General features: G+C 41.4%; 1 protein-coding gene across 1 annotated transcript; it reads left to right on the top strand.

The window, feature by feature from the left end:
* Positions 1 to 7: 7 nt before the first annotated feature.
* On the top strand, positions 8 to 19,991 carry IRS4 (insulin receptor substrate 4). The gene is made up of 2 exons (XM_009997136.1): positions 8 to 3,164; positions 19,491 to 19,991. The coding sequence occupies exons 1-2, from the start codon at positions 293 to 295 to the stop codon at positions 19,493 to 19,495; spliced, it is 2,877 nt and encodes a 958-aa protein (XP_009995438.1). The 5' UTR covers positions 8 to 292; the 3' UTR covers positions 19,496 to 19,991.
* Positions 19,992 to 20,741: the final 750 nt, after the last annotated feature.

Here is a 20,741-nt window from a genome sequence, read left to right as displayed (position 1 = left end):
CGCTGCTGGCGAGGACGTGAGGAAGTGCGGCTACCTGCGGAAGCAGAAGCACGGGCACAAGCGCTACTTCGTCCTGCGGGCCGAGAGCCACCTGGCCCCCGCCCGCCTGGAGTACTACGACAGTGAGAAGAAGTTCAAGAGCAGCCTGCGGGCGGGGGGGGGCGGCGGGGCCCTCTGCTGCCCCCCGCCCAAACGGGTCATACCTCTGTACCAGTGCTTCACCGTCAGCCGGCGGGCTGATGCCAAGCACAAGCACATCATTGCCTTGTACACCAAGGACGAGTACTTTGCCATGCTGGCCGAGAACGAGGCTGAGCAGGAGGCCTGGTACGAGGCCATCAGCGAGCTCATGAGCCAGAGCAAGAGGGGCTTCCTGGAGCAGGAGGACCACGCTGATCAGCAGTTGGATGAGGATGACGAGCACTATGGTGCCACCCTGAGACCCGGCACTGTCTTCAAGGAGGTGTGGCAGGTCAATGTTAAGCCCAAAGGGTTGGGACAAACAAAAAACCTCACTGGGGTTTACAGGTTGTGCCTCTCCAGCAAGGCCATCCACCTCGTCAAGCTGAACTCAGAGGTGCCCTCTGTCCACTTGCAGCTAATGAACATTCGCCGTTGTGGACACTCTGAGAACTTCTTCTTCATTGAAGTGGGCAGATCTGCCTCCATTGGGCCTGGAGAACTCTGGATGCAAGTGGATGATTCGGTGGTTGCCCAGAATATGCATGAAACTTTTCTGGAGACCATGAAAGCTCTAAAGGCCTTTGCAGAGTTCAGGCCCCGGAGCAAGAGCCAGTCTTCTGGTGGTGGAAGTGGTACTAATCCTATTTCCTTCATCACCACTAGGAGGCACTTGGGCAACCTGCCCCCCAGCCAGACGGGCTTGCAGAGAAGGTCGAGAACTGAGAACGCTGCTGGAGGGACTCCTCCTACCACCAAAAGCAGCAACTCTTACCGCTTCAGAACATCCAGTGAAGGAGAAGGAACCATGACCAGACCTTTTAGGTCAGTGACTGGGAGTCTGATCCACCTGAATACTGCAAGGATGAATTTGGGCCGGCAAGAAGGGAGTGGAAGGTACGTGAGGGCCACTTACAGCTCATCCTACCACACCAGGTCTGCTTCGCTGCCTGTTTCTCATTTTCCCTCCACTACAAGTCCCATCAGTGTTTCTTCCAGTAGTGGCCATGGCTCTGCTTCGGACATGCTGACCAGGCCTTCTAGTTCATCTGTTTGTGGTTCCCCAAGCGATGGGGGTTTTATTTCTTCTGATGAATATGGCTCCAGCCCTGGAGATTTCAGGTACTTCCGGGTTAGGAGTAATACACCGGATTCCCTGGGAAACACACCACCCATCAGAGAGGAGAACTGTCTGAGTGAATATATGTCCATGAGTAAGCAACAGGCAGATGACAGCTCAAGGGATGATTATATGGAGGCTGAAAAATGTTTCAGGAAAAGAACTTACTCTCTAACAAAACCAACTTCTGTAGCAGTGCAGCAGAAGACAACACAAACCACAGCTTTGTTGGATGAAGATTCTGCAGGAAGTCATGGACGATTGCTTTACTCTGAAACACCAAAATCAAAAGATAACCATGAATTGGAGTACAGTGATGCTAACCTTGATTCCGTATGTAACCAAAGTAGGAGTAAAGCCAGGGATGATGGATACATGCCAATGATGCCAGGAGTTGCACCTTCTCTATCCAGCAACAGTGATTATTTGCCAATGACTCCTAAAAGTATGTCTGTTCCAAAACAGATTAACAATTCATGGTCACCATCTCAGGTTGACTCCAGAGGATATATGATGATGTTTCCAAAGGCTAGCTCTTCGCCTGTACGAAGTCCTTTAACTGGATTTATTTCTAAAGGAAGTAATGAGAAGATTGTAAACAATGAGTACATGGATATGTCACCTGGTAATTCAGCTCCAAAGCACCCCGGTGATTCTAATTATATTCACACCACTTCAGTTTCTAAAGGTTTCAGTTCATATTTTTCTTTGCCCCGAAGCTTTAAGGCATTATCAGGACAAAATGGTGACCACAGTGAATATGTTCCAATGTCTTCACCTGGAAAACTCTTGTATGGTGGACCAGAAAACATAAAAGGGGTCAGCAGTGAAGCTCTGGCTAATGGCATCTCTAAACCACCAGTGGTGAAAGGTTCAGATGAAGGACTTGTGCAGAACAGGGCTACTCGGCCCACAAGGCTCCCCCTAGGTACTAGAGGGAGTAACACTATCCCCAGAATGTATGATCGTACAGTTCCACCTGAGCCAGCAAGTCCTGGTGAATACATAAATATTGATTTTAATGAAAAGGCAAGTAATACACCATATTCCTTATCTGCAGAAGGATCACCATCATCTCTAGGCTCAAGCAGTGACCACAGACAGTCTCCGCTTTCTGATTATATGAGCGTTGACTTGGATGTACAGTCACCAAAAGCAGCAAAGGAACTGTCCAATTCTTTAACAGATATTTCCATTTATGCAAGTTCCAGTATTCCTAGAAACCAACCAAATCCTGACTACGCCAGGCTCTCATTTGGCACCGCTTGTGTTAGCACTGCCAGTAACAGGACTGATGACTACACGGAGATGACATTCAACATGGCAGCAACACCGCCACGGCCATTTGCCACCGAGGCTGAAGATGGTGTGAAGATCGAGAGCCCTTCTTCCATAGTTAATAGGCTGTGCATTGTTGATCGATACGCTGGTAGCAGTAGCTTCTCTGTTCCCAATCCTGAACCTCCTATGGGACCGAAAGTGATTCGAGCTGATCCTCAAGGCAGGAGGAGACACAGTTCTGAAACGTTCTCTTCTGCTGGGACTGTGACCACCTCCTCCTCTTTCTTTACTGACAGTGGCAAAAGACACAGCTCTGCCTCATTTGATAATGTTTGGTTAAAACCGGATGAAAACATTTCTGATGGTCAGGAAAGCAAAATGTCCCGGGATACCTCAACTGGATTTCAGAATGGCTTAAACTACATCGCTCTGAATTTACGCGATGATCCTATAAGCTGTGAGGCAAGTACTACAGCACCAACTTGCCATCTCCAAAATGGTACTTCAGGTTTGGACAGTGGAGCCTACGTAAGCATAGATTTCAGCAGATCTGATGGTCTGAAGTGCAGCGCTGCGAGAAAAGGTTTGGAACTTTAACAGCACTTTCCTTTCATGCTTACTTAACTGTAGGACTTAGGTTCTCTACTTAATACTAAAATGTGGTCTTCAGAGTGGGGTAAATGTTCTTTTTTTATAATGTTCTGTAGTATTCCAATTGTGGCACAGTATCTTAACTGCTGTACATAGTCGTAAGGAGGCATGATCCTTGGCCTAGAGGATTTTTGTGACTTCTGGGCAATTAGAGGTGCTATCAAACTGTCATCTGCCTTGGTTTTCTAGAAATTTTGGTGGAATAAACACTTAATTGTGTTTCATGTTGTGAATTCTTATCCTGAAGTTATGGTAGCGCTTTTTTCCTTCACTTTTTTTTCTTCTTCCTTTCTTAAAAATAGATGAGTCCTCACTCTTTTTTGTGAGCTTGATATATTTTAATTTGTGTTGTGGATAGCAAAGGCTGAAAATTGCTAATTTCGGTTCAGACATCAACATTTGGGGCTTCCATCTATTTCTTTCAGTAAATGTAGGTGAAATGCACGTTTAAGAGCTTTTAATGTGCAAATCTATCCCTGGAAGATGCTCCTTTGAGAACTGGTTTCCAAAATATCCTTGTATTCTCCCTTGATGGCTGACCAGGGTGGTCGGGGGGTGCCTGCATCCCATGCCCACCACCTTTTAGAAGTGTGCAAGGGTTTAGCTGATCTGTAATCCTTCCACTGCTGTGCAGAGGGATCTGCCTTTTGGGTGACAGGGGAGGAACACCTGTAGCAGAGGAGGAGCAGGTTCTGAGCAGTGTCATCCAGGTCTGAAACCTTGGAGAGAAGGCCACAGCTTTTAAGCGACCAGTGGTCTGACCAACACTAAGGTAATGTAGTTTAAGGTGTGCAAAGAAGAGAAGAGTTTTGGGAGCAGAGAGGAATATGAGAAAGAATATGGGAAAGACGAGGGACACCTTCTATTACTATTTTAAGCTCTTTGTTCTCATGGTGGGAGCAAAAAATAGTAATTAGCTATTAGTGGTAATATGTGTGTCCACTGACTGAACAGCAGTGTTTGTGCAAGCACTGCATTGCACTGTAACTTTAGAAGTATAATCCTTCTTTCTGTGTTAGTGACCCACTGAACTCCTTACAGCAATTTGCCTACCCAGATAGAAAACTGGACACGTTGGAAAGGCTGTTCCCCCCTCTTTGCAAATATACGTGCAGTCAATAATTGATGAATAGTAAGAGGAAATATTTAATCTCTGTTGGACATTGATATTTGTCTTTTTCTCTGTAAACAGAGACAGCAGTAAAGGGGAAGGCTGCTGCTGGCTTTTATATTTTAAATTACAATCTTTTACACTTAAATGATGGTGCTTTTTCTAGTTTCTAAAACTGTCTAAAATCAGAAGGTATTGCAAGAGCTTAAAATTGTGTAGCCTTTAATAGTGGAAGGTACAAGCCTGACTCAGCTTGCATGCCATTCGGAGTCTGGCAGCACTGCTTGGGGCTGCTCAGAAACGTGTGGTTTGCCTCAGTGGTTTTTTCTCCTCTGCTTTGTTTTGTTGGTTGGAATCGAATTCAGAAGACATTGAAATTTGCCAGTTCAAGAAGTTTTTTTTTCCAAAGTTAGTCTTTCAGCACTTGAAAAATTTGTCTGCTAAGTCAGAGGCACACTGATTGCTGCAGCAGATTTGTCTTTTGTGGGTTTTTTTGGTTGGTTTTTGTTTGGTTGTTGTTTGGTTGGTTGTTTTCGGGTTTTTTTCTGCTGTCTGCAAAGACAGCAGAATTCCTATTTTATATTATTCCCCTCAGATGACTGAAGTTGTAAAGTAAAACTTTTTTAAAATGGAAGGGAAAAAAAACCTGACCAGTTTATTTCCATCCAGCTGAATGGTAAATAATAAGTTTAAAAATATTTTTCCAGAGAGAGAATCTGTTTAAAAATTGTATTTATGTTAACGTTCTGCTTACTACTGGGGTTTTTCCCATGTCTATTACAAGTTGCAGAGGGGCAAGAGACTTACAGCTGATGTTTTTTGCTGAGAATTCCAAGTTCTCCGAAAATGAGACATGCATTAAAATGAAATGAAATAAACTGCATAAAAACATGGGCATTGCCAGGAAATTAAGCATGAGCATAGTAAGAGCTTAGTTTGGTGTCTTCTTTCTAGTCCTAATAAGAAAAACAAAATTAGAAACACTGCTCCAAAACAAGGCCTAGCAGTTTTCTATGAAGACAGCATAAACTATTTCTGGTATATAGCAGGAGGCCAGGTGATGTGTGGACATTGGTCACTTGTAGGTGGCTCATGGAGGGGTGAACAGATTTCAGAAGAGTCCAGGCTAAAAGTAGTTTGCCAGGCTTGAACACAGTGTTTTAAATTGGTGTGTATCAGTTTCTTAGTAATGACTTGGAATTCTTGCTTATAAGGATACCAGTTTTCATTCACATACTAAATTGTTTCTCTGAGTTATAGCAAGCATAATTTTAGAAGTCTATTCTTTAAACAGCTCACGGGTTTCTGCTGGTTTAATATTTTTCTGTAATCCAGAAAAAGAGCTTCACATTCAATTTTGAGTAATGAAAATAAATAACTTCACTCTTAAACTTCTTACATGCAGAAAAGGTGTCGTGTGCCTTTGTTTAATTGATTGAAGACTTTTATGCATCTTTCCTTTTACATCCCACTCTGCCAAAAAAATGCTCTGTAGTTAAATCCATTCTTAAGGAAAATATTTAGCAGATGCATTTGCCCTTTACTTCCTATGAAGGAGCTATGCCAGATTTATTAAATTCTGCCAGGTAGAGGACTTGATCACTTCTTTTTAAACTGCAGTTTTACTGGAAGGAAAACACTTCCCAATTTTGGATTCTTTGCTTCTTTGTTTTGTTTTTGTTTGCTTAAGTGGAAATTTATGTGACTGCATTCTCCTGACTGCTGAGGGTGGTAAGAGTGATTTTCAATGCATCACTGCCTCCTCATTGTAGTTCCCAAACTACTTCTAGTTCAGGTTCACTGATGTGAATCAAACCTTTTTTTTAATTATTTTTTTCCCCCCCCCTCTCTCTCCATTCATGACATGGAGAGAGGGAGGGGGAGGGCACTAACTGGAAATCGTAAATAGGCCTGACTTGTCATTAAACTTTTATTTGAGGTTTAGGCAATATTGAGCTTGGGTCTTATGTTGATAATAATGATAAGAAGAGTATAAGGTTCTAATATTCAATGCTTGAAGTTTAAGGAGGTTATTAGCAAAACAGTTTCATCACAAAATTGTTGCACAATATTGAAGCAAGCGGTTTGCAGTTTTGATTACATGAATCTGAGTCATGAAATTTTGTGCTATGCGTACAGAACACTAAAGCTACTTCAAACAGGGCTTAGCTAATGTATACCTTGTTATTGGACCTTGTAGAAACTGAGGAGGATAATGAGAATGGGGTGGTAATAAACTGAATAATGGGTTCTGTATAATGCAAGTTTCTTCATTCCTAATTAGCTATACTAAACCTGCAAAGATACTCTGGACTCCAAAACAACTGTTCAGAGTAAATGTAATATTCAGCTTAGTATCAAACCACCTATTCTACACCCACTCTTTAATCTTATCTCTAACTGATACTCGAACACTATGATAAGATATTATTTCAGAAGTTCTCTAAAGTGCAGGATTATAATTTAAATATTCTTCACCTTTTTAATCTCTTCTGTGCTAGACTGGGCGAGAGTGTTGTGTACCCTATGGGGAGCTGAAAGGAAGGAAAATAAGAACAGTTGTAAAGCAAAACCTGTGTTCCAAATTGTCCAGATACTTTATGGTAACTTGTATGTTTCAAATGCAAGATCTTGAAGAATATAATGAACAATATACACTTTGAGAAATTCAGAAGCTGGAAATTTCAGCTATTACTAATATAGTAAATTACAGTTTATAGGATACCAGGCAAATAACTGCCCCTTTTGGGTTTCAGACTAGTGGTTTTTAAAAGTTTGCTTCAAACTGAAGCTCTTTTGTATCAACAGAATACTTAAGGCATGGGTGCATTTAAAAATAACGTGAAGAGCTCTGCTGAAGCACATCTGAATGCTGCTATATAGCCTGTGTCTTTGAAGTAATACATACTTGACCAAGAATCAGTTGGGTTTTACTTCTGCTTGGGTGAGAAAATCTGAGACAAGAATGTTCCCCTGCCATTGAGAGAGAACATTTACTTGTAGTCAGTGTTGAAATACTTTGGAAATCAGCTTTTCAGACTTTAAATCCACAGTTGCAGCTGGTGGTGATATGTGTCTTTTTTGGAAGTCTGAAACTTTCTGCTCGTAGCTGTCTCATAGGTTGAAGCATTGCTGCAGGATGTGGGGAGTTCTGGGAGTAATCTGGTACTGATTCAAACTTTAAAAAATAAGTCTTTTAGTGAAATCTTAAATGCATTATTGCCCTTTTATTTTTCTCTCTATAACTCAACATTTTCCCCTTTTTCCCCTGAAGTCTGAGGGTCCCCTGTTTCCCTTGGCTTTTGGGGTGGTCAGTGGGAGCAGCATAAGGGGTGCAGTGCTTATCCTGTCCTTCCAGCCCAGGGTTACTGGGGTGGTTTATCACTTGGTGTTTCTTAGGGGCTTTTTGTAGGTCCAGTGGCTTGCTACCAGTAGGTAGAGTGTGGGTTTGTGTTTTGTTGTTTTTTTTTTCCCCTACATATGCTCTTTTTTTAATGAAAGGATCTTTAGTAAGTTTTCCTCATATTGATTGCTGGGGAGAGAGTTTATACCTTGAGGTTTTGGATGGTACTGAAAAGACCTTATAGTACTCTGCTGTGCCTTAGTGTGTGTTTGTGTGCTCTGTGGATCTGTGGTGCTCCCAAAAACATGCTGAATGGTGTCTAGTATGCTGAGTGCACTAACAAGTTTGTTTTCCTGATCCGAAGCAAGAAACAAACTCTACAATTTTATTTTAAGAACTGTTGAGATCAAATGTGGAGGTCTTCAACCCAAAAGAAAACAGGGTGATAAAACTGAAAGGCATGTGAGAGAGATTCAAGCTTTCTGGAGCCTGGGGATGTGTTATTTCTGCTGTTTTGTCCTAAAAATGAAGCATTACCTTGTGACTCATCCTTAAATGGCCTGTAATGACTTGGCTGGAGAGGTGTCCTATGGCCAACCCTGCAAATTTGCTGCTTGACTTTTTAAACAGCAATCTAATGATCAGGTTGTAGTGCTGTCTTACAGGTTAAAACAATGAATGGGGAAAAAGGACATACTATGTTCTAGTTTTAATCAAGCCCTACATCTCCATAAAGGTCACTCAGCTTAGGGATGATTACCTTGATCAATACAGATTTGTGACATACTTGAGGGCAGTGGGAAGACAAAGGTAAATTAGCTTGACTCATCAAAGGCATTTCAGAGGTATTGCTGAGTATCTTATCTAATTGATCTTGAGCATACAAGTGTTTGGATTTGTGGAGGTTTTGCTTGGGGTGTAGCATTACCCTAGGAGTGACCATGTAGTAGCAAGAGTTTTCTGCCCTTGTTAAGTCCTGAGCTGTATCTTAAGGGGCAAAGGTTGCTTATTTCAGAACAGTGTTTTTTTCCTCTGATAATTTAGCTATATGGTTGGATGGGTGGATGCTAAGAATTCAGTCTGCTTGTGTGTGTGTATTAATGTGTATTGCATGCCAGGGATTTGTGAGTTAAGTGTAAGGTCTAATCTTCTTTAATCTTCTGAGAAGAGAGGGGTTTTGAAAGACATGGCTTATACTGAAATTAATATAGTTAGGATTTGGCTGTAATTCCAAGGTGATGATACAATTTAATGTGACTCAATAATATGGAAAATTTTAAATTATTACTGAAAGATGAATTGTGCTTGTGTTTACTGTATAGCATGTGTTTATCACAAACGTATGAAAATATTGAATTATTATTTAGAGCATAAAATAGGTAAGAAGAGTGTTTCCTTTTTGCTAGGGCATGAAAAACTAATAAATACGCTCCCTACTTGCAGAAAGATTTCTCTTTTTGTAGTAAGGGATTTTGTGGAATGACTGAGGATATGAAAAGTTTTCTTTTTCAGAAAATCATGAGAAATAATACCAAAAGGTTTGCAAGAAACCTGGTAGAACTTCCTTTAATTTTATTGAGGCACTAATGAGTGACACCCTCCTTCCACTGGGAATAGTGTGGTTCTGTCCCCATGTTCCTGGCAAGCCAGCTTGCTTTATTATTTATGGTTCTTGCTGAACAGCTCAACTTGCAGTGTAACTTTTCTTATGCTGCATCAGCTGAACCTGAATGATTTTTTTGGGAACCGGTGCTTCTTTTCACACAGATCACTTAGGCTACCGGGAGTTTGGGGAGTTCTTAGTGAAGCAGATGCATCACTGGATAAATAAGAAAACCTACTGCATACCAGACCAAGAAAAACTATTAATGTGAGCCATGACATACCTCATTTGTATGAAAACCCTGTTTAAGCAATTAACAGATACTAGTGTTTCTGCAATTTTTGCGGTATCTTATTAACAACAGGCAAAGATAAATCAGCAAATGGTACAGGAAGGCTTCTCCTTAGGTCTGGGCTCCTTTGCTTTCCTGGTCTAAGTAAGTGGAACTAGTTTCCAGGTGGGTTGGCCAAGGGCATACTCAGCTCAAGATGAATGCAGGTAAAACTTCCTTCAGTGCAGATGAGGGAATGTGCTTTAAGATCTGTAAGCCTAAAACAATAAAGTTTCTTAAACCTAAACCAATATGGAATGTTTCAATATTTTAAGACTGTCAGACCAATTGGTAAGCTGTTTTGGTTTTCAGTAGTAACATCCACTTTCGAGTTCAAACTTCCAGAATGTTTGCTTTTTGTTATGTGGAGGTGTTTGCCATCTATATTTAACTCTGTGGTGTTTTTTGGGGGGTGGGGTGGGTAGGTTTTTTGTTTGTTTGCTTTTAGATCAAGATGTTTTTAAATTGCAGATTGTGGTGAAAAGGAAATCAGTTAGAAATGAGTTAAAAAATGAACAGATTTCATCTTGAGGTCATTCAGGCACTATTACAACAGTCTCTTAATGAAAGCTTGTAGCTCCAGATGTGATCTCTACACGTTGTAGAACCTGAACAGGTAGGCAGGACAGAGGTCCCCTGTATCATGCTGCAAATGTAAATGTGTTGGTCCCTGTCCTAAGAAGCTTACAATTTAAAAGATGAAACTAAAGAGATGGATGAAACTTAATGTGCTGGGGTGGAGAGTAAGATAAAGATCTAGGCTGCTACCATTGGCAGAGTGAAGATAAGAGCAAGCCTCAAAGAGAGATAAGAGGCTGCCTGAGAGTGGTTGCAAGAGAGGAAGCTGGTAGAGACACTTGGAAGGGTATGCACATGCAGGGAGTGATGGAAGGTAGCGAGCTATAAATATAGTGGTTGTAATGGTTTAAATGACTTGAAAAGGATGAGGTAAATGTCAGAACACTGGCCAGGATATTAATCTCGGTAAGAGGAATGTGGGCCAACATGTATCTCCAAGTTATGAGCATGTCCCGGTGTTTACTTCTGCCTTTTAGATGGTGAATGTGATTTATTTTTTTTCCTCCCTTCTTTTTTTTCCTTTCTGTATGTTAGTTTTCCTGCAGCCTAATAGTTTTCGTGCCAGCAGGGGTGCAGGAATGTGTACCAGAGCACAGGCTCACCCTGCGCAGCGTCCCGTAGCAGTTAATGTTGCACGGACCTTCATCCTCCATTCTTTGTGAGGCTGCACTCCAGAAGCAGCTGGAGTGATGGACCTGCATTCGCTTTACTGCTGGTTCTTTCTTGGTTTTGCAGTGGCTTTTTAGGTGGCATCTCTGGGATTCTGGCAATCTTCTAGCATCGGGGAAGAGGCAGCAGTGTGGCTTTGACTCTCAGGATTCATAACCAGTGTGTCAGATCATTTGGAGTACAAGTCTGCACATGTAGGTCTGGGTGGTCCCTTCTTGTCCATGCTGCTGTGCCTCCAGCTGCTTGAGAGTAGCCTGTGGACGCTGGAGGGCAAAACAATAGCTTTGAGAGGAGAAAGTTACTTTATTTCTGTGTCAGTAGATCAGCTTGAACAGACACTGTGGTAGTGGGCAAGTCTGGAAGTGGTGGCAGCAGTGAGGCTTCACTCACTGTTGAGGGTATAAGAGATTGGAATATTAATGTTGATGTGTTCCACGAGGTAAACACTAAACTAGAATTGCTGTTAATTAAAACTTGTCCATGTGTAGACAGAGTATTTACTGTGTCCTTGTAAGCTCCTGAGCTGCTCCTGGAAACTGAAAGCCTTATCCCTGGCTCTTGTGCATGTGCTGTGATTTGAGAAGACCTTGCTTCACACATGGAATGCAACCTCAAGCTTTCTTCTTCCTCCCCTGCACAAGCAAGAGTTTTGGGTATCCTAGTGTTAACACAGACTCAATGTGATTGTTAGAAAATGTAAAAAAAAAATTACGCTTGTGTGGTAGCAGAGTGGCTGATACAAAGGATTTTAACCTTTTTTTGTGCAGGCAGAAGTGAAGGATAAAGGTAGCGCTGAATGCTTTGAGGCATCAGTAGCTAAAGTGGATGGGAAGAACAAAGGGGGGAATTGGAATAGGTGAAACTTTCTGCAGAGAGGAAAAACTTCGCCTAGAGAGGAAATATCAGGAAAGGTCATTTGAAGGGTAGGGAGCTGTCTCATTAGTCATGAGTGACACTGTCCTTTCTCTTAGCTGTGTTTATAAGCATAGTTTTGCTCTCACAAACCAAAGACCTGTGCCTGCAAGCAGACACCACCCAGCAGAGCAGGAGCAGTGCAGGTGTATATGATACTTCCGCACAGGCATACACCCAGCCTCTCTTTTTTTTTTTTTTTTTTTTTCCAGCTTGGGGGATTTCCTGAGCCTGATGTAGTTTGTCGTGTTTTATAATCCTTCATGGATCTTTAATCCAAGTACTTTTCCAACCTCCCTTTGATCCTCTGTAAACTCCTGTATCCCCAGCAGGCTGCAGTCAGGCAGTGCATGCTGCTTGGAGACCTCTCTGTTTTGGGCCCTGCTCCATACTGGCTTTGTTTCACAGCCCCTAGGTTGTGTATTGGGAGAGATAAGGAGCCCTATCTTCTCTCTCCATGCCATTCAGAATTGTGTGGATGCTGTATTCTTCTCTGCCTTGCACTTAGCCAGTGTCAGGAGCTTCCCATACTGCACAACAATAGGGACCTGCAGTGGAATGTGGGGTTTTTTCCACTTCCTGATACATCCTAATAATTCTTTACAGGTCGAAGGGTCCTTGTTACTTGCCTGTTCCTCCCTGTGAAGCTGTTTCTCACCTTCATGATTTTTTTTCTGCACTATTCTGAAACGCTCCTGGTTATTCCAAGCCCTTTAGAAAGAGGATACCAGAGCTGTGCACCAGTATTTGATATGGCTGTTTTCTTTCCTATTAGTTTCCTACCAGTTCTTAACATTCAGTTTGCTGCAAGAGCACAGGTGGGAAATATGTCCCTCCCTGTTGGCACTTCAGGGCTCCTAACCTTTGTCATGAGACCAGAGAGAGCTGTGGCAGGTGCTGTTGTCAGAAGCCACACAAACAAGGTGGTTTGTTTTTTTGTTTTGTTTTGTTTTTGTTGTTGTTTTTTTTTGGTTAAAGTTTACATGTTTTCTGCAATGTAGGAGGTCAGTTGTAGTATCTTAAAGGTTGGCCGTGAGTAGAATTTCTTTTTATTCTTCTGTAGCATAAAAATCTGAAATCGCAAACTTATCTGTGTTTCTAAGTAGAGAAACGTTAATTTTTAGTATTGTCTCACTATATTGTAATGGAAGTTTAGTTTAAAAACCAAAACCAAACAAAATAAACAACAAAATAAACAACCAACAAAAACCAAACCCAAATAAACCCCAACAACTTCTTGTCAAGCTGCCCAGTGCAATTTGAATTGGTGTTAGGGCTCTGCCAAAACTGCATGCAAGTTTCCTAGTTCTAGGAATAGTATCAGTAAAAGAGATGAAATTAGGGAGTGTGCGTAAGGCCTTCCTAGAAACAACACTACTGTTTATTAAAATGGGAAAAGAGGCTACTGTTGCAAAAGATAAGGCATTTCTGCAAAGTGAAGTAAAATTATCTTTAAGCATGGGAGAAGTTTTTTTAGCTCGTGAAATGGCTAAGCACTAAGAACAACAGAACCATGGTTTGAATCAACAATTTTGGATAGTGGTTGTTTGTCTTCTGAATTTTAGCAATACAACTTGAGGAGAAATCTCATTTACTGGGATGTGTTGTTACCAGTCACTGTGTTTGAATAGTTTATCCAATAAAAGATGGCTCATTTAACAGGTTTTTAAATTTTTTTTTATTTGCATGTGGAAAATCAGTAAAATTGTGGGTATAAATATATTCATTAGCTTAATTCAAGCATCATTAATTTGTTGTTGGATGAAGAAGGTATGTGAAATATGTGCTTACTGGCAAGCATGTAGTTTAGTACATTCCCCAAATAAGGATGTGTCTCTGTGTTAGGGCCCTGTCTGGGGTGCCCAGGTACAGTAACTGCACATATAGAGGCCACAGTAAACGTCTGTTTTTCTGATGTGTATTTGTAGACTCAGCGTCTGTGTGTGCAAATTAAGAAGGAATTCTGCTTTTCTCAAGTAACGCCACTTGCCTCTAGCAAGGTCTAAAGCTATGCCATTCCATTAAGTACTTGAAGAAACAGGACAGTGGTGTATGATAGTAACTACATATTTGGTAAGGTTTGGGACAAAACCATTTCTCATTAATTTACGAAGAATGTATTTGGGCAAATTACTTCCCTGCCTTGACCTGCATGCCATGTGGAAGGCTTGAAATGTAATAAATACATTGCAGTCCTGCTGCCCTGCCCTGGTGATGTGAACAAAATGCTTCTGGATGTGCATATTGTGTCCTGAGGTTGTGCTGGGATTTGGTGCTTTCCTGAACAACAGGAATATTGTGTGGCCATCTGTGCAAGAACGTTGAGGGCTGTTCTGCTCCTTTTGATCTGCTGAAGTCAGATTAGTTCTCATTTCCCCCTAACCTGAAGTTCAGGAAATGGAGAACTTCACTAGTGTTCTACAGAAAGCATTAGGCTTAGTCTTTGACATGGAGATTTTAATAATTTAATTATCTTAAATTAATATCTTCTGTAAGCAAAGCTTTTATCCTTTTAGCAACCGGTTGCAAAATTAAGTCAGTAAAAGCCTTTCCTGTAGAAACAGATAGTATTTAGGATGGATTTCTTTGAGAGAATTAGCATTTGTCTGCTATGTTCTTAAACCCTCTTGGTTTGTTTCAAAGTGACTTGACTTGTATGACCACAATAATTCAGATGCAGGAAATGAAGTGTAAATTGGATATATTCTCATCTGATAAATTTTCAAATGGAACACACTGGGTTTGCAGTCTCATGAATTAAGACTAATCTAGTCCTCTGCCCCTAATTTATATAAGCCTGTAGATTGTTTTTGCATAGAAAAACTTGTAGAGCACTTTTTCAGTGTGTTCCTTAACTGTAAACAAAACATTTTTGAGCAATGCCATCCTGCCATTCTATTTTAAATATTTCCCCTCTTAGTTTCTCCTGTGCCCTTGTGATCCCTTTCCTCAGATTTTGTTCCTCAGAAAGTTTTGGACAGCTGTAATTTATAATCTGGTCCCATCTTAAACAGATTAATTTAAATAGAACTGTGTAATGAAGAGATCTTGGGTTTAATCTTCTAAACTTTACATATATATTTTGAGAGGTAATCTGTGAAAATGTTTGGGTGCTTCCTGGACATGTTTTCCATATTAAACGTTCATAGGAAGTTGACTTTGTATTGTTCTCAATTTTCTGAAGCAGCAGAGCTCAGTTTTGAATAAAGGCTGAAGCTTTTGTGTAGAATCTGTTAACGGAGCTGAGTTTGAATAAACAGAAAAGCCCAGTGTAGGGTGTTATGAAAACACTTAGTGTTTCTCTAGGCTGCTTCCAAAGTGCAGAGTGTTTTTCAGATCAGCTTTTTGCTCCCTGTTTTGTTGTAATGATCAGTTATCAGAAAATTTTTTTTGGTAGACTGAGCAAATTTTCTTGGAAAAGCTCATGACAGTCCAGGAACAGTGGTGTGTTTACACTGCGACTGAAAGTAATCTTCAAAATTGTCAGGTCTGATCTGGCCACTGAGTTTAATTTGCTGGCATTTTACGTTTTGAGAACTCCAAGGCACTGATGTGCTACTTCGTGAGCATTGTTCCTCTCTTCCCAACTAGTTGGCATCTCATAATTTGTCTTCCTTTTAGAAGGGTTGTTTCATGCATTGCTCTTGACAGCTTCCTTCAGTCAGTGTCAACTCAAATGCATTGATAAGGTATCTGTAGTGAAATGCTAATCTGGCTTTTATTGTTGATCGGCAGTTCTAATATTTGTTCTGTTACCATAGTAAACTACAAATTTCATTACATTATGAAATAAGATCATCCAGCTTCACAGAAGCTGTGTTGTTTTCAGGAGCCCTTCATGTCCTCCATTAGTTTACCTTCACCTTCTGGCTAGTCAAAATATAGAAAAAGATCAGATATTGGGGAGAAGAGCCACCAAGGAGCTTAATGCCTGAGCACCCTTGCAACTTCACTGAATAAACCCATGTTGCTTTTTAAGGATCCCTGTGGTAAGGAACGACGGAGGTGGAAATCCACAAAGTAGCTCTGAATATCAGCAGCATAACAGACTTGTTCTTACTTACACCAAAACCCATTTTACACCTCTTTGACTAATTTTTCTTGTGCTGCCTGAGCACATGTGGAGCTTTCGCAGAGCTGGTGCAGGTGCCTCTGTATGAAGAGAACAAGCTCTGCTAACACAGAGGACCTGCTTGCTCCTGCAGGCAGCTGGAGTGCTAAAACCTGAGATGTAGTTAGGCACGTGGTTCAGCAAAGATCTAACTCCCCGGGAGGATGTGGTGGGAGAAGCTACATCAGCTGAAACTCCTAAAACTTCATGGTTGCAGTTACCAGCCCTGATACTAATATTTCTCAATGGCAGAAAGTGTCCTGGGTTCTGCTGCACACCCTGCTCACTCCTGGATGCAGACTTCACTGGTGATCATGTGGGATATCTTGGATGCTTGTAGATTGGTAGTAGGTGACCTGTGGGTGTTTCAGGCTGTAGTGAGGAATGGACTCCTGAGTGCCACCCTGATGGATGGTGACGACTGTAGATGTTTTGTGGGAGGGATCTTTTCACGACCTCTTGTCTTGTCTTAGATTTTGGAGGGATTTTTATTTCATATGGCCAAGTTTCACAAGTTTCTTTTTGCCTTCTGTCAGACACATCTATACATGTGTATAAAAATTTTATCTCTGTCTATCTCTATGTTTATATAAATGCTTGATGCTTTTACCCCAAAAAAGAGCTGATGACTCAGGGCATGAGCCAGCTGTACTGCTGCAACTGCAAAACTGACATTTTCAGTTTTACAAAGGGATTAGAGAAGTGATGACAAACAGTAACTCCCCATCTGAAAGGCTCAAGGCAACTGTTACCAGCTTGTAGGTAATGTTTATGTGAAACTCCCATATGTTTGTTTACAGTTCCCACAATTCTGTTTCAGCTTAAAAATGTAGTATAGTTCATAATCATGGGGAGCAGGTGAGGACAAATTAATGTCTTGTTTAACAAGCAGAGTTTCGGGGCGGGGGGGACACACACTGCAGAGAGGTCCCAAGCGGTCTCTTGAGTTGAGACATCCAGGGAATTTATCTGCTGTAGTGAAGCTTAGTTGAGGTTACTTTCTTCTGGTTCCTTATAAATCAACTTGCATTAGTCTCGGCTTTTAGAGTTACCTGGTGGGTTTTCTTTAGAATGGGTCATCCTGCTGCCTTCTTATACCAAGCTTGTTCAAAGAATCAAAGTTAGGAGTTAAGCAGGTTTTTATTTTTGGTCTTGCCCTTTCTCTCACAATTTCTTAAATGTAATTTGGTATAAGTTTATTAAAGTTTTCAAAAAGTTCCAGGTATAAATACTGAGTTCTGCCACATGGGATTGTCTGCTTCAAACAGCCAGGCCTTTGCTCTTCAAAATGTTTTGGGGATATGCTTGGAGAGATTAGAATAACTTGTCAAACAGCTTTCAGGTGTGCCTTGTGTGTTAGGCGTGGAGGAAAAATGTCCTGACAAAAGCAGAGACAGTTTTTGAAGTTCCTTTTATGTAAGCTCATAGGTCCACAGCAAGGAAAGGGTGGGGGGGATGCTGGTGTTAATTTTTACTGAATGTAAGTTTAACATAGAAGCTGTTTTAGTGTTTGACTTGCATGCATCCTTGAGGTGTGATTCATTGCAAGCTGTGGGGCATATTTTCATCCTTTGGTCCTACAACAAAACAGTATTTTTCTAAAGAGGAAAACTATTTAAAAAATAATAGCTTCACTTGGCTTTTATGAAAACAAAGCCATCGCTAACCACATCACGCTCTGTGTGTAACAAGCAATAGCTTTTTGTAGTGATCTTATGATGTCTGAAATAATACAAATGGAGATTCTTGAGTTGTGGGTGTATTTTGGCTGTCTCTTCCTTGAATTGTGGAAAAGTTACTGTATTTTTGAAATCATTATGTGTTTGAAAAATGAAACTCTGCAACCCAGACCTTGATGGGGGTTGTGTAAGGATAAAAGGGAGTTTCCCCTGGAGTTGAAGGACCTCTTTACCCCTGCACTGCTGCCAGTGCTGCCATGGTCTTTGCTTCTTCTCTGTCTCTAGAGCCTTTGCTGAGAGCTGGGGCTGTCCCAGCTGCAGTGGCAGGGCTGCTCACTGCAGCCCATCTGAGCTTTGTTCTTTGTTTCTTTCCCCTCTTCTTTTCTTTTGAAAGGACAGTATTTTTAGCTGAATGGAAATCATAACTTCTCAAACTAAGGGTGGAGTTTGTGTGTACATACTTTATGATTGGTTATGTAAGTAAACATACAGGTTTGTCGTCTTATACATAATGCTTGTTCTTTAGATGGTCACATTTTCTTCAGCATATCCCTGTGGTGGAGGCAGTGAAGCACTATGCTTTCCTTAGCAATGAGATTTTACTGATTTCCTTGTGACCCTTCAGAAGAGCACAGGTAGTATTTAGCTCCAAACCTCCTCCTTTCCTTCCAGCAGGCCACGCTGCTGTTGTTGTGCTTCATACAGAAGTATTCCTCTATTGCAGTTCTAAAGGGCAGCAAGATCTGCCACAGCAGTCAGAGAGCTTCTGTGAGGTGGTTTTGTGAGGAAGAAGTAGGCTATGTTTCTGTATTCCATGTTTTCTGAAGGCTCAATCTCTTTAAGCTAGCTGTTGTTTCTCAATGAGAGCAACCTGCTGTTTCCTTCTTCTCTGTAATGCCAGGAAAGAGATCCTGCAGACATGTGACTCAAACCTTGAAGAGAAGGTGACCAAAGCCACCTGATCAGCAGGGGACAGTGCCCTCAGTCTTGGCAGAGGACAGAAATGGTGGAGGAGGACAGTCTGTCAACACTGGGAAGCAGCATAACCCAGTGATTTGGGTGAAAGTACCCTTTTGGGCTGAAAATCAGTGTTCTTACTGGCTCTGTTGGGAGTAGAGGGAGTTTTGTAGTGAGCTGAAAAGTGACTTTTTGTATGTTCCTCAGTTTGTGTTCACACTGCTGCAGAAAGTGTTTGCATCCTCTTCATCAGGTGTTTCTCAATGTTGTGAACCTTTTGAGTCACTCTCACCTTGGCATGTGCCTGGTTAATTGCACAGGTCTTCTGCTTTCAGGCCATCCTCTCTCCTACCTCCACTTCTGCCTTGTTACCTGGCTGTATCTTCCTGCAAAAACTGTAATCTGAGGTGTTTCTAAATTCAGCTTTTTCCTAAAAAGTTGAGGACAGGGCATGCTGCTGTCATGACTTGCCTCTCCTTGTTTGCAACCGGAGTTGCAGTTCTGTACCTGCTGCAGATAGGAGTGTTCCCCTTGGCTGGAATGACCCCTGGATGAGCAGCACTGCTCTGCCTCCACCCCGCACTGTGCTGAGTGCGTCACCCTGAGAGGATCAAAATCTCCTTAAGGCAAATATTGAGAGTGAGACAGGTGATGGGAACCTGTCAGTGTTGGTCCTTCCTGGGTGCGTGAGCTGGCAGGATGGGGCTGGTTGGTGCCCCAACTGCCAGCCAGCGTACACGTGTCAGCTTGGTGCTTCCTTCAGCCTTCCTGGTGGTTCAGGATTTCTGAGCGTGGTGTAATCTGGTAGAGCCCTCTCCCTCTGTGATGGACCTGTGGTCTGCATTCAGCAGCTTTAATTTCTGCAATGGAGAAGCTCCATGTGTGCTCCTCACTAGAAAACATTTTTTCCAATATAACTTGTATTTAAAATGTCACTGACTTCTTTCCCCCCCTCCTTTCTAGACTGACTGCATTGCCATGGAAACCATTGTGGGAAGAGAAGACTTTTCTGCTGGTAACTCCAGAAACTGTGTGGTGCTTTTGGAAGCAAAGCTCAGCTCCAGCCGGCTACTTTCATTTCCACCAGCACGGACATTGACACACATCCTTTTAATTAATTTTTTCATAGGCATCAGCTCTCTACAGTTTAATTCATTTGAATTGAGATTTTTTTCATAGCTGTGCTTTGGTGATGGAATTTGGTCTTTCATGTCATATCTATTTGGGAGGCAGTGTGAATGCCAATAGCAGATCCCTGTGTGCCCCTTTCTTCCTCCTGCCTCTCCCATTAATTTTTTTTTTTTAATTTATGTTCTGAGAAGTCAAAGCTAGTTTCTGATTGTCTGTTTAACATGGTTTTGCTTCTCTGGTACGTTAACAAGTGGTTAGCTTAAAACATGTATTGTTTAGAAATATTTTGGCAGTTCAGGATTTTTTTCAGGTGACTGGGCAGAAGGAAAGAGGGAGAGGGGCACATGAGCCTGAGGGGTGAACCAATGAGACTGAACTGGTCTGAGGAGGAGAGACCTCTTCTGCCTTTTTTTTTTTTTCCTAAAGGTTTTGCTTTTATGGTACAAGAGGCATTTCTTGATCATAGGCTAGAATATTTTAAATCAGATGTCTGTCAGAGCTTAAACTGATTTCTTCTTTTTGCTCAGAATTTTGGTATGTACAAAGTAGGATTAATGGGCTGGTTGTCTTGTAGATTGTTTTTGTTCTTACCCTCAAGATACTTGTTTATAAATACAAATTGTGTAAAAGGAGGTTTTTGTTCATGCATTCAAATGGAGAACTGCAGAGTCGTGTCCAGCGTTTGTGACTTCTGCATTATATTTGTCAGCTGTAGCCTTTTAAAGGGAAACCACCCTAATTGATCTTACTTCCAACCAAAGCCCCATTTTTAATTTGGGACTATTTTTGTTCTTTCTTCCTGGCATAATGGGGGAGAAAAAAGTAAAATGTTGGCTCATCAGTTGTCTTTATCCCCCTTACAGAAATGTGAACAATGACTATTAGACATTTTTAAAATAAGCCCTGTTTTTTTCTACAATGTAAGTGCTTCACTCTTGTACTGAATTTTTTTTTGGTTGAAATGAATTTAGGTTTTTAACACTGCTATGAACTTAAGAGCATGACACTAGTCGTTGGTACGTGCAATGCATATTAAAAGGCACTGACGATGAATAAAGGGTTTAGAAGTGGTACACAAATCCT

Source organism: Chaetura pelagica, unplaced genomic scaffold (genome assembly GCF_000747805.2).
Source record: "Chaetura pelagica isolate M959 unplaced genomic scaffold, ChaPel_1.0 scaffold344, whole genome shotgun sequence".
NCBI lineage: Eukaryota > Metazoa > Chordata > Aves > Apodiformes > Apodidae > Chaetura > Chaetura pelagica.
The sequence above is the reverse complement of the archived record's forward strand: the minus strand, read 5'-3'. Positions and strand labels throughout refer to the sequence as shown.

Bases quoted from the DNA above. Each gene is read 5' to 3' on its own strand.
- IRS4 (XM_009997136.1), top strand. From the start codon at position 293: ATGCTGGCCGAGAACGAGGCTGAGCAGGAGGCCTGGTACGAGGCCATC.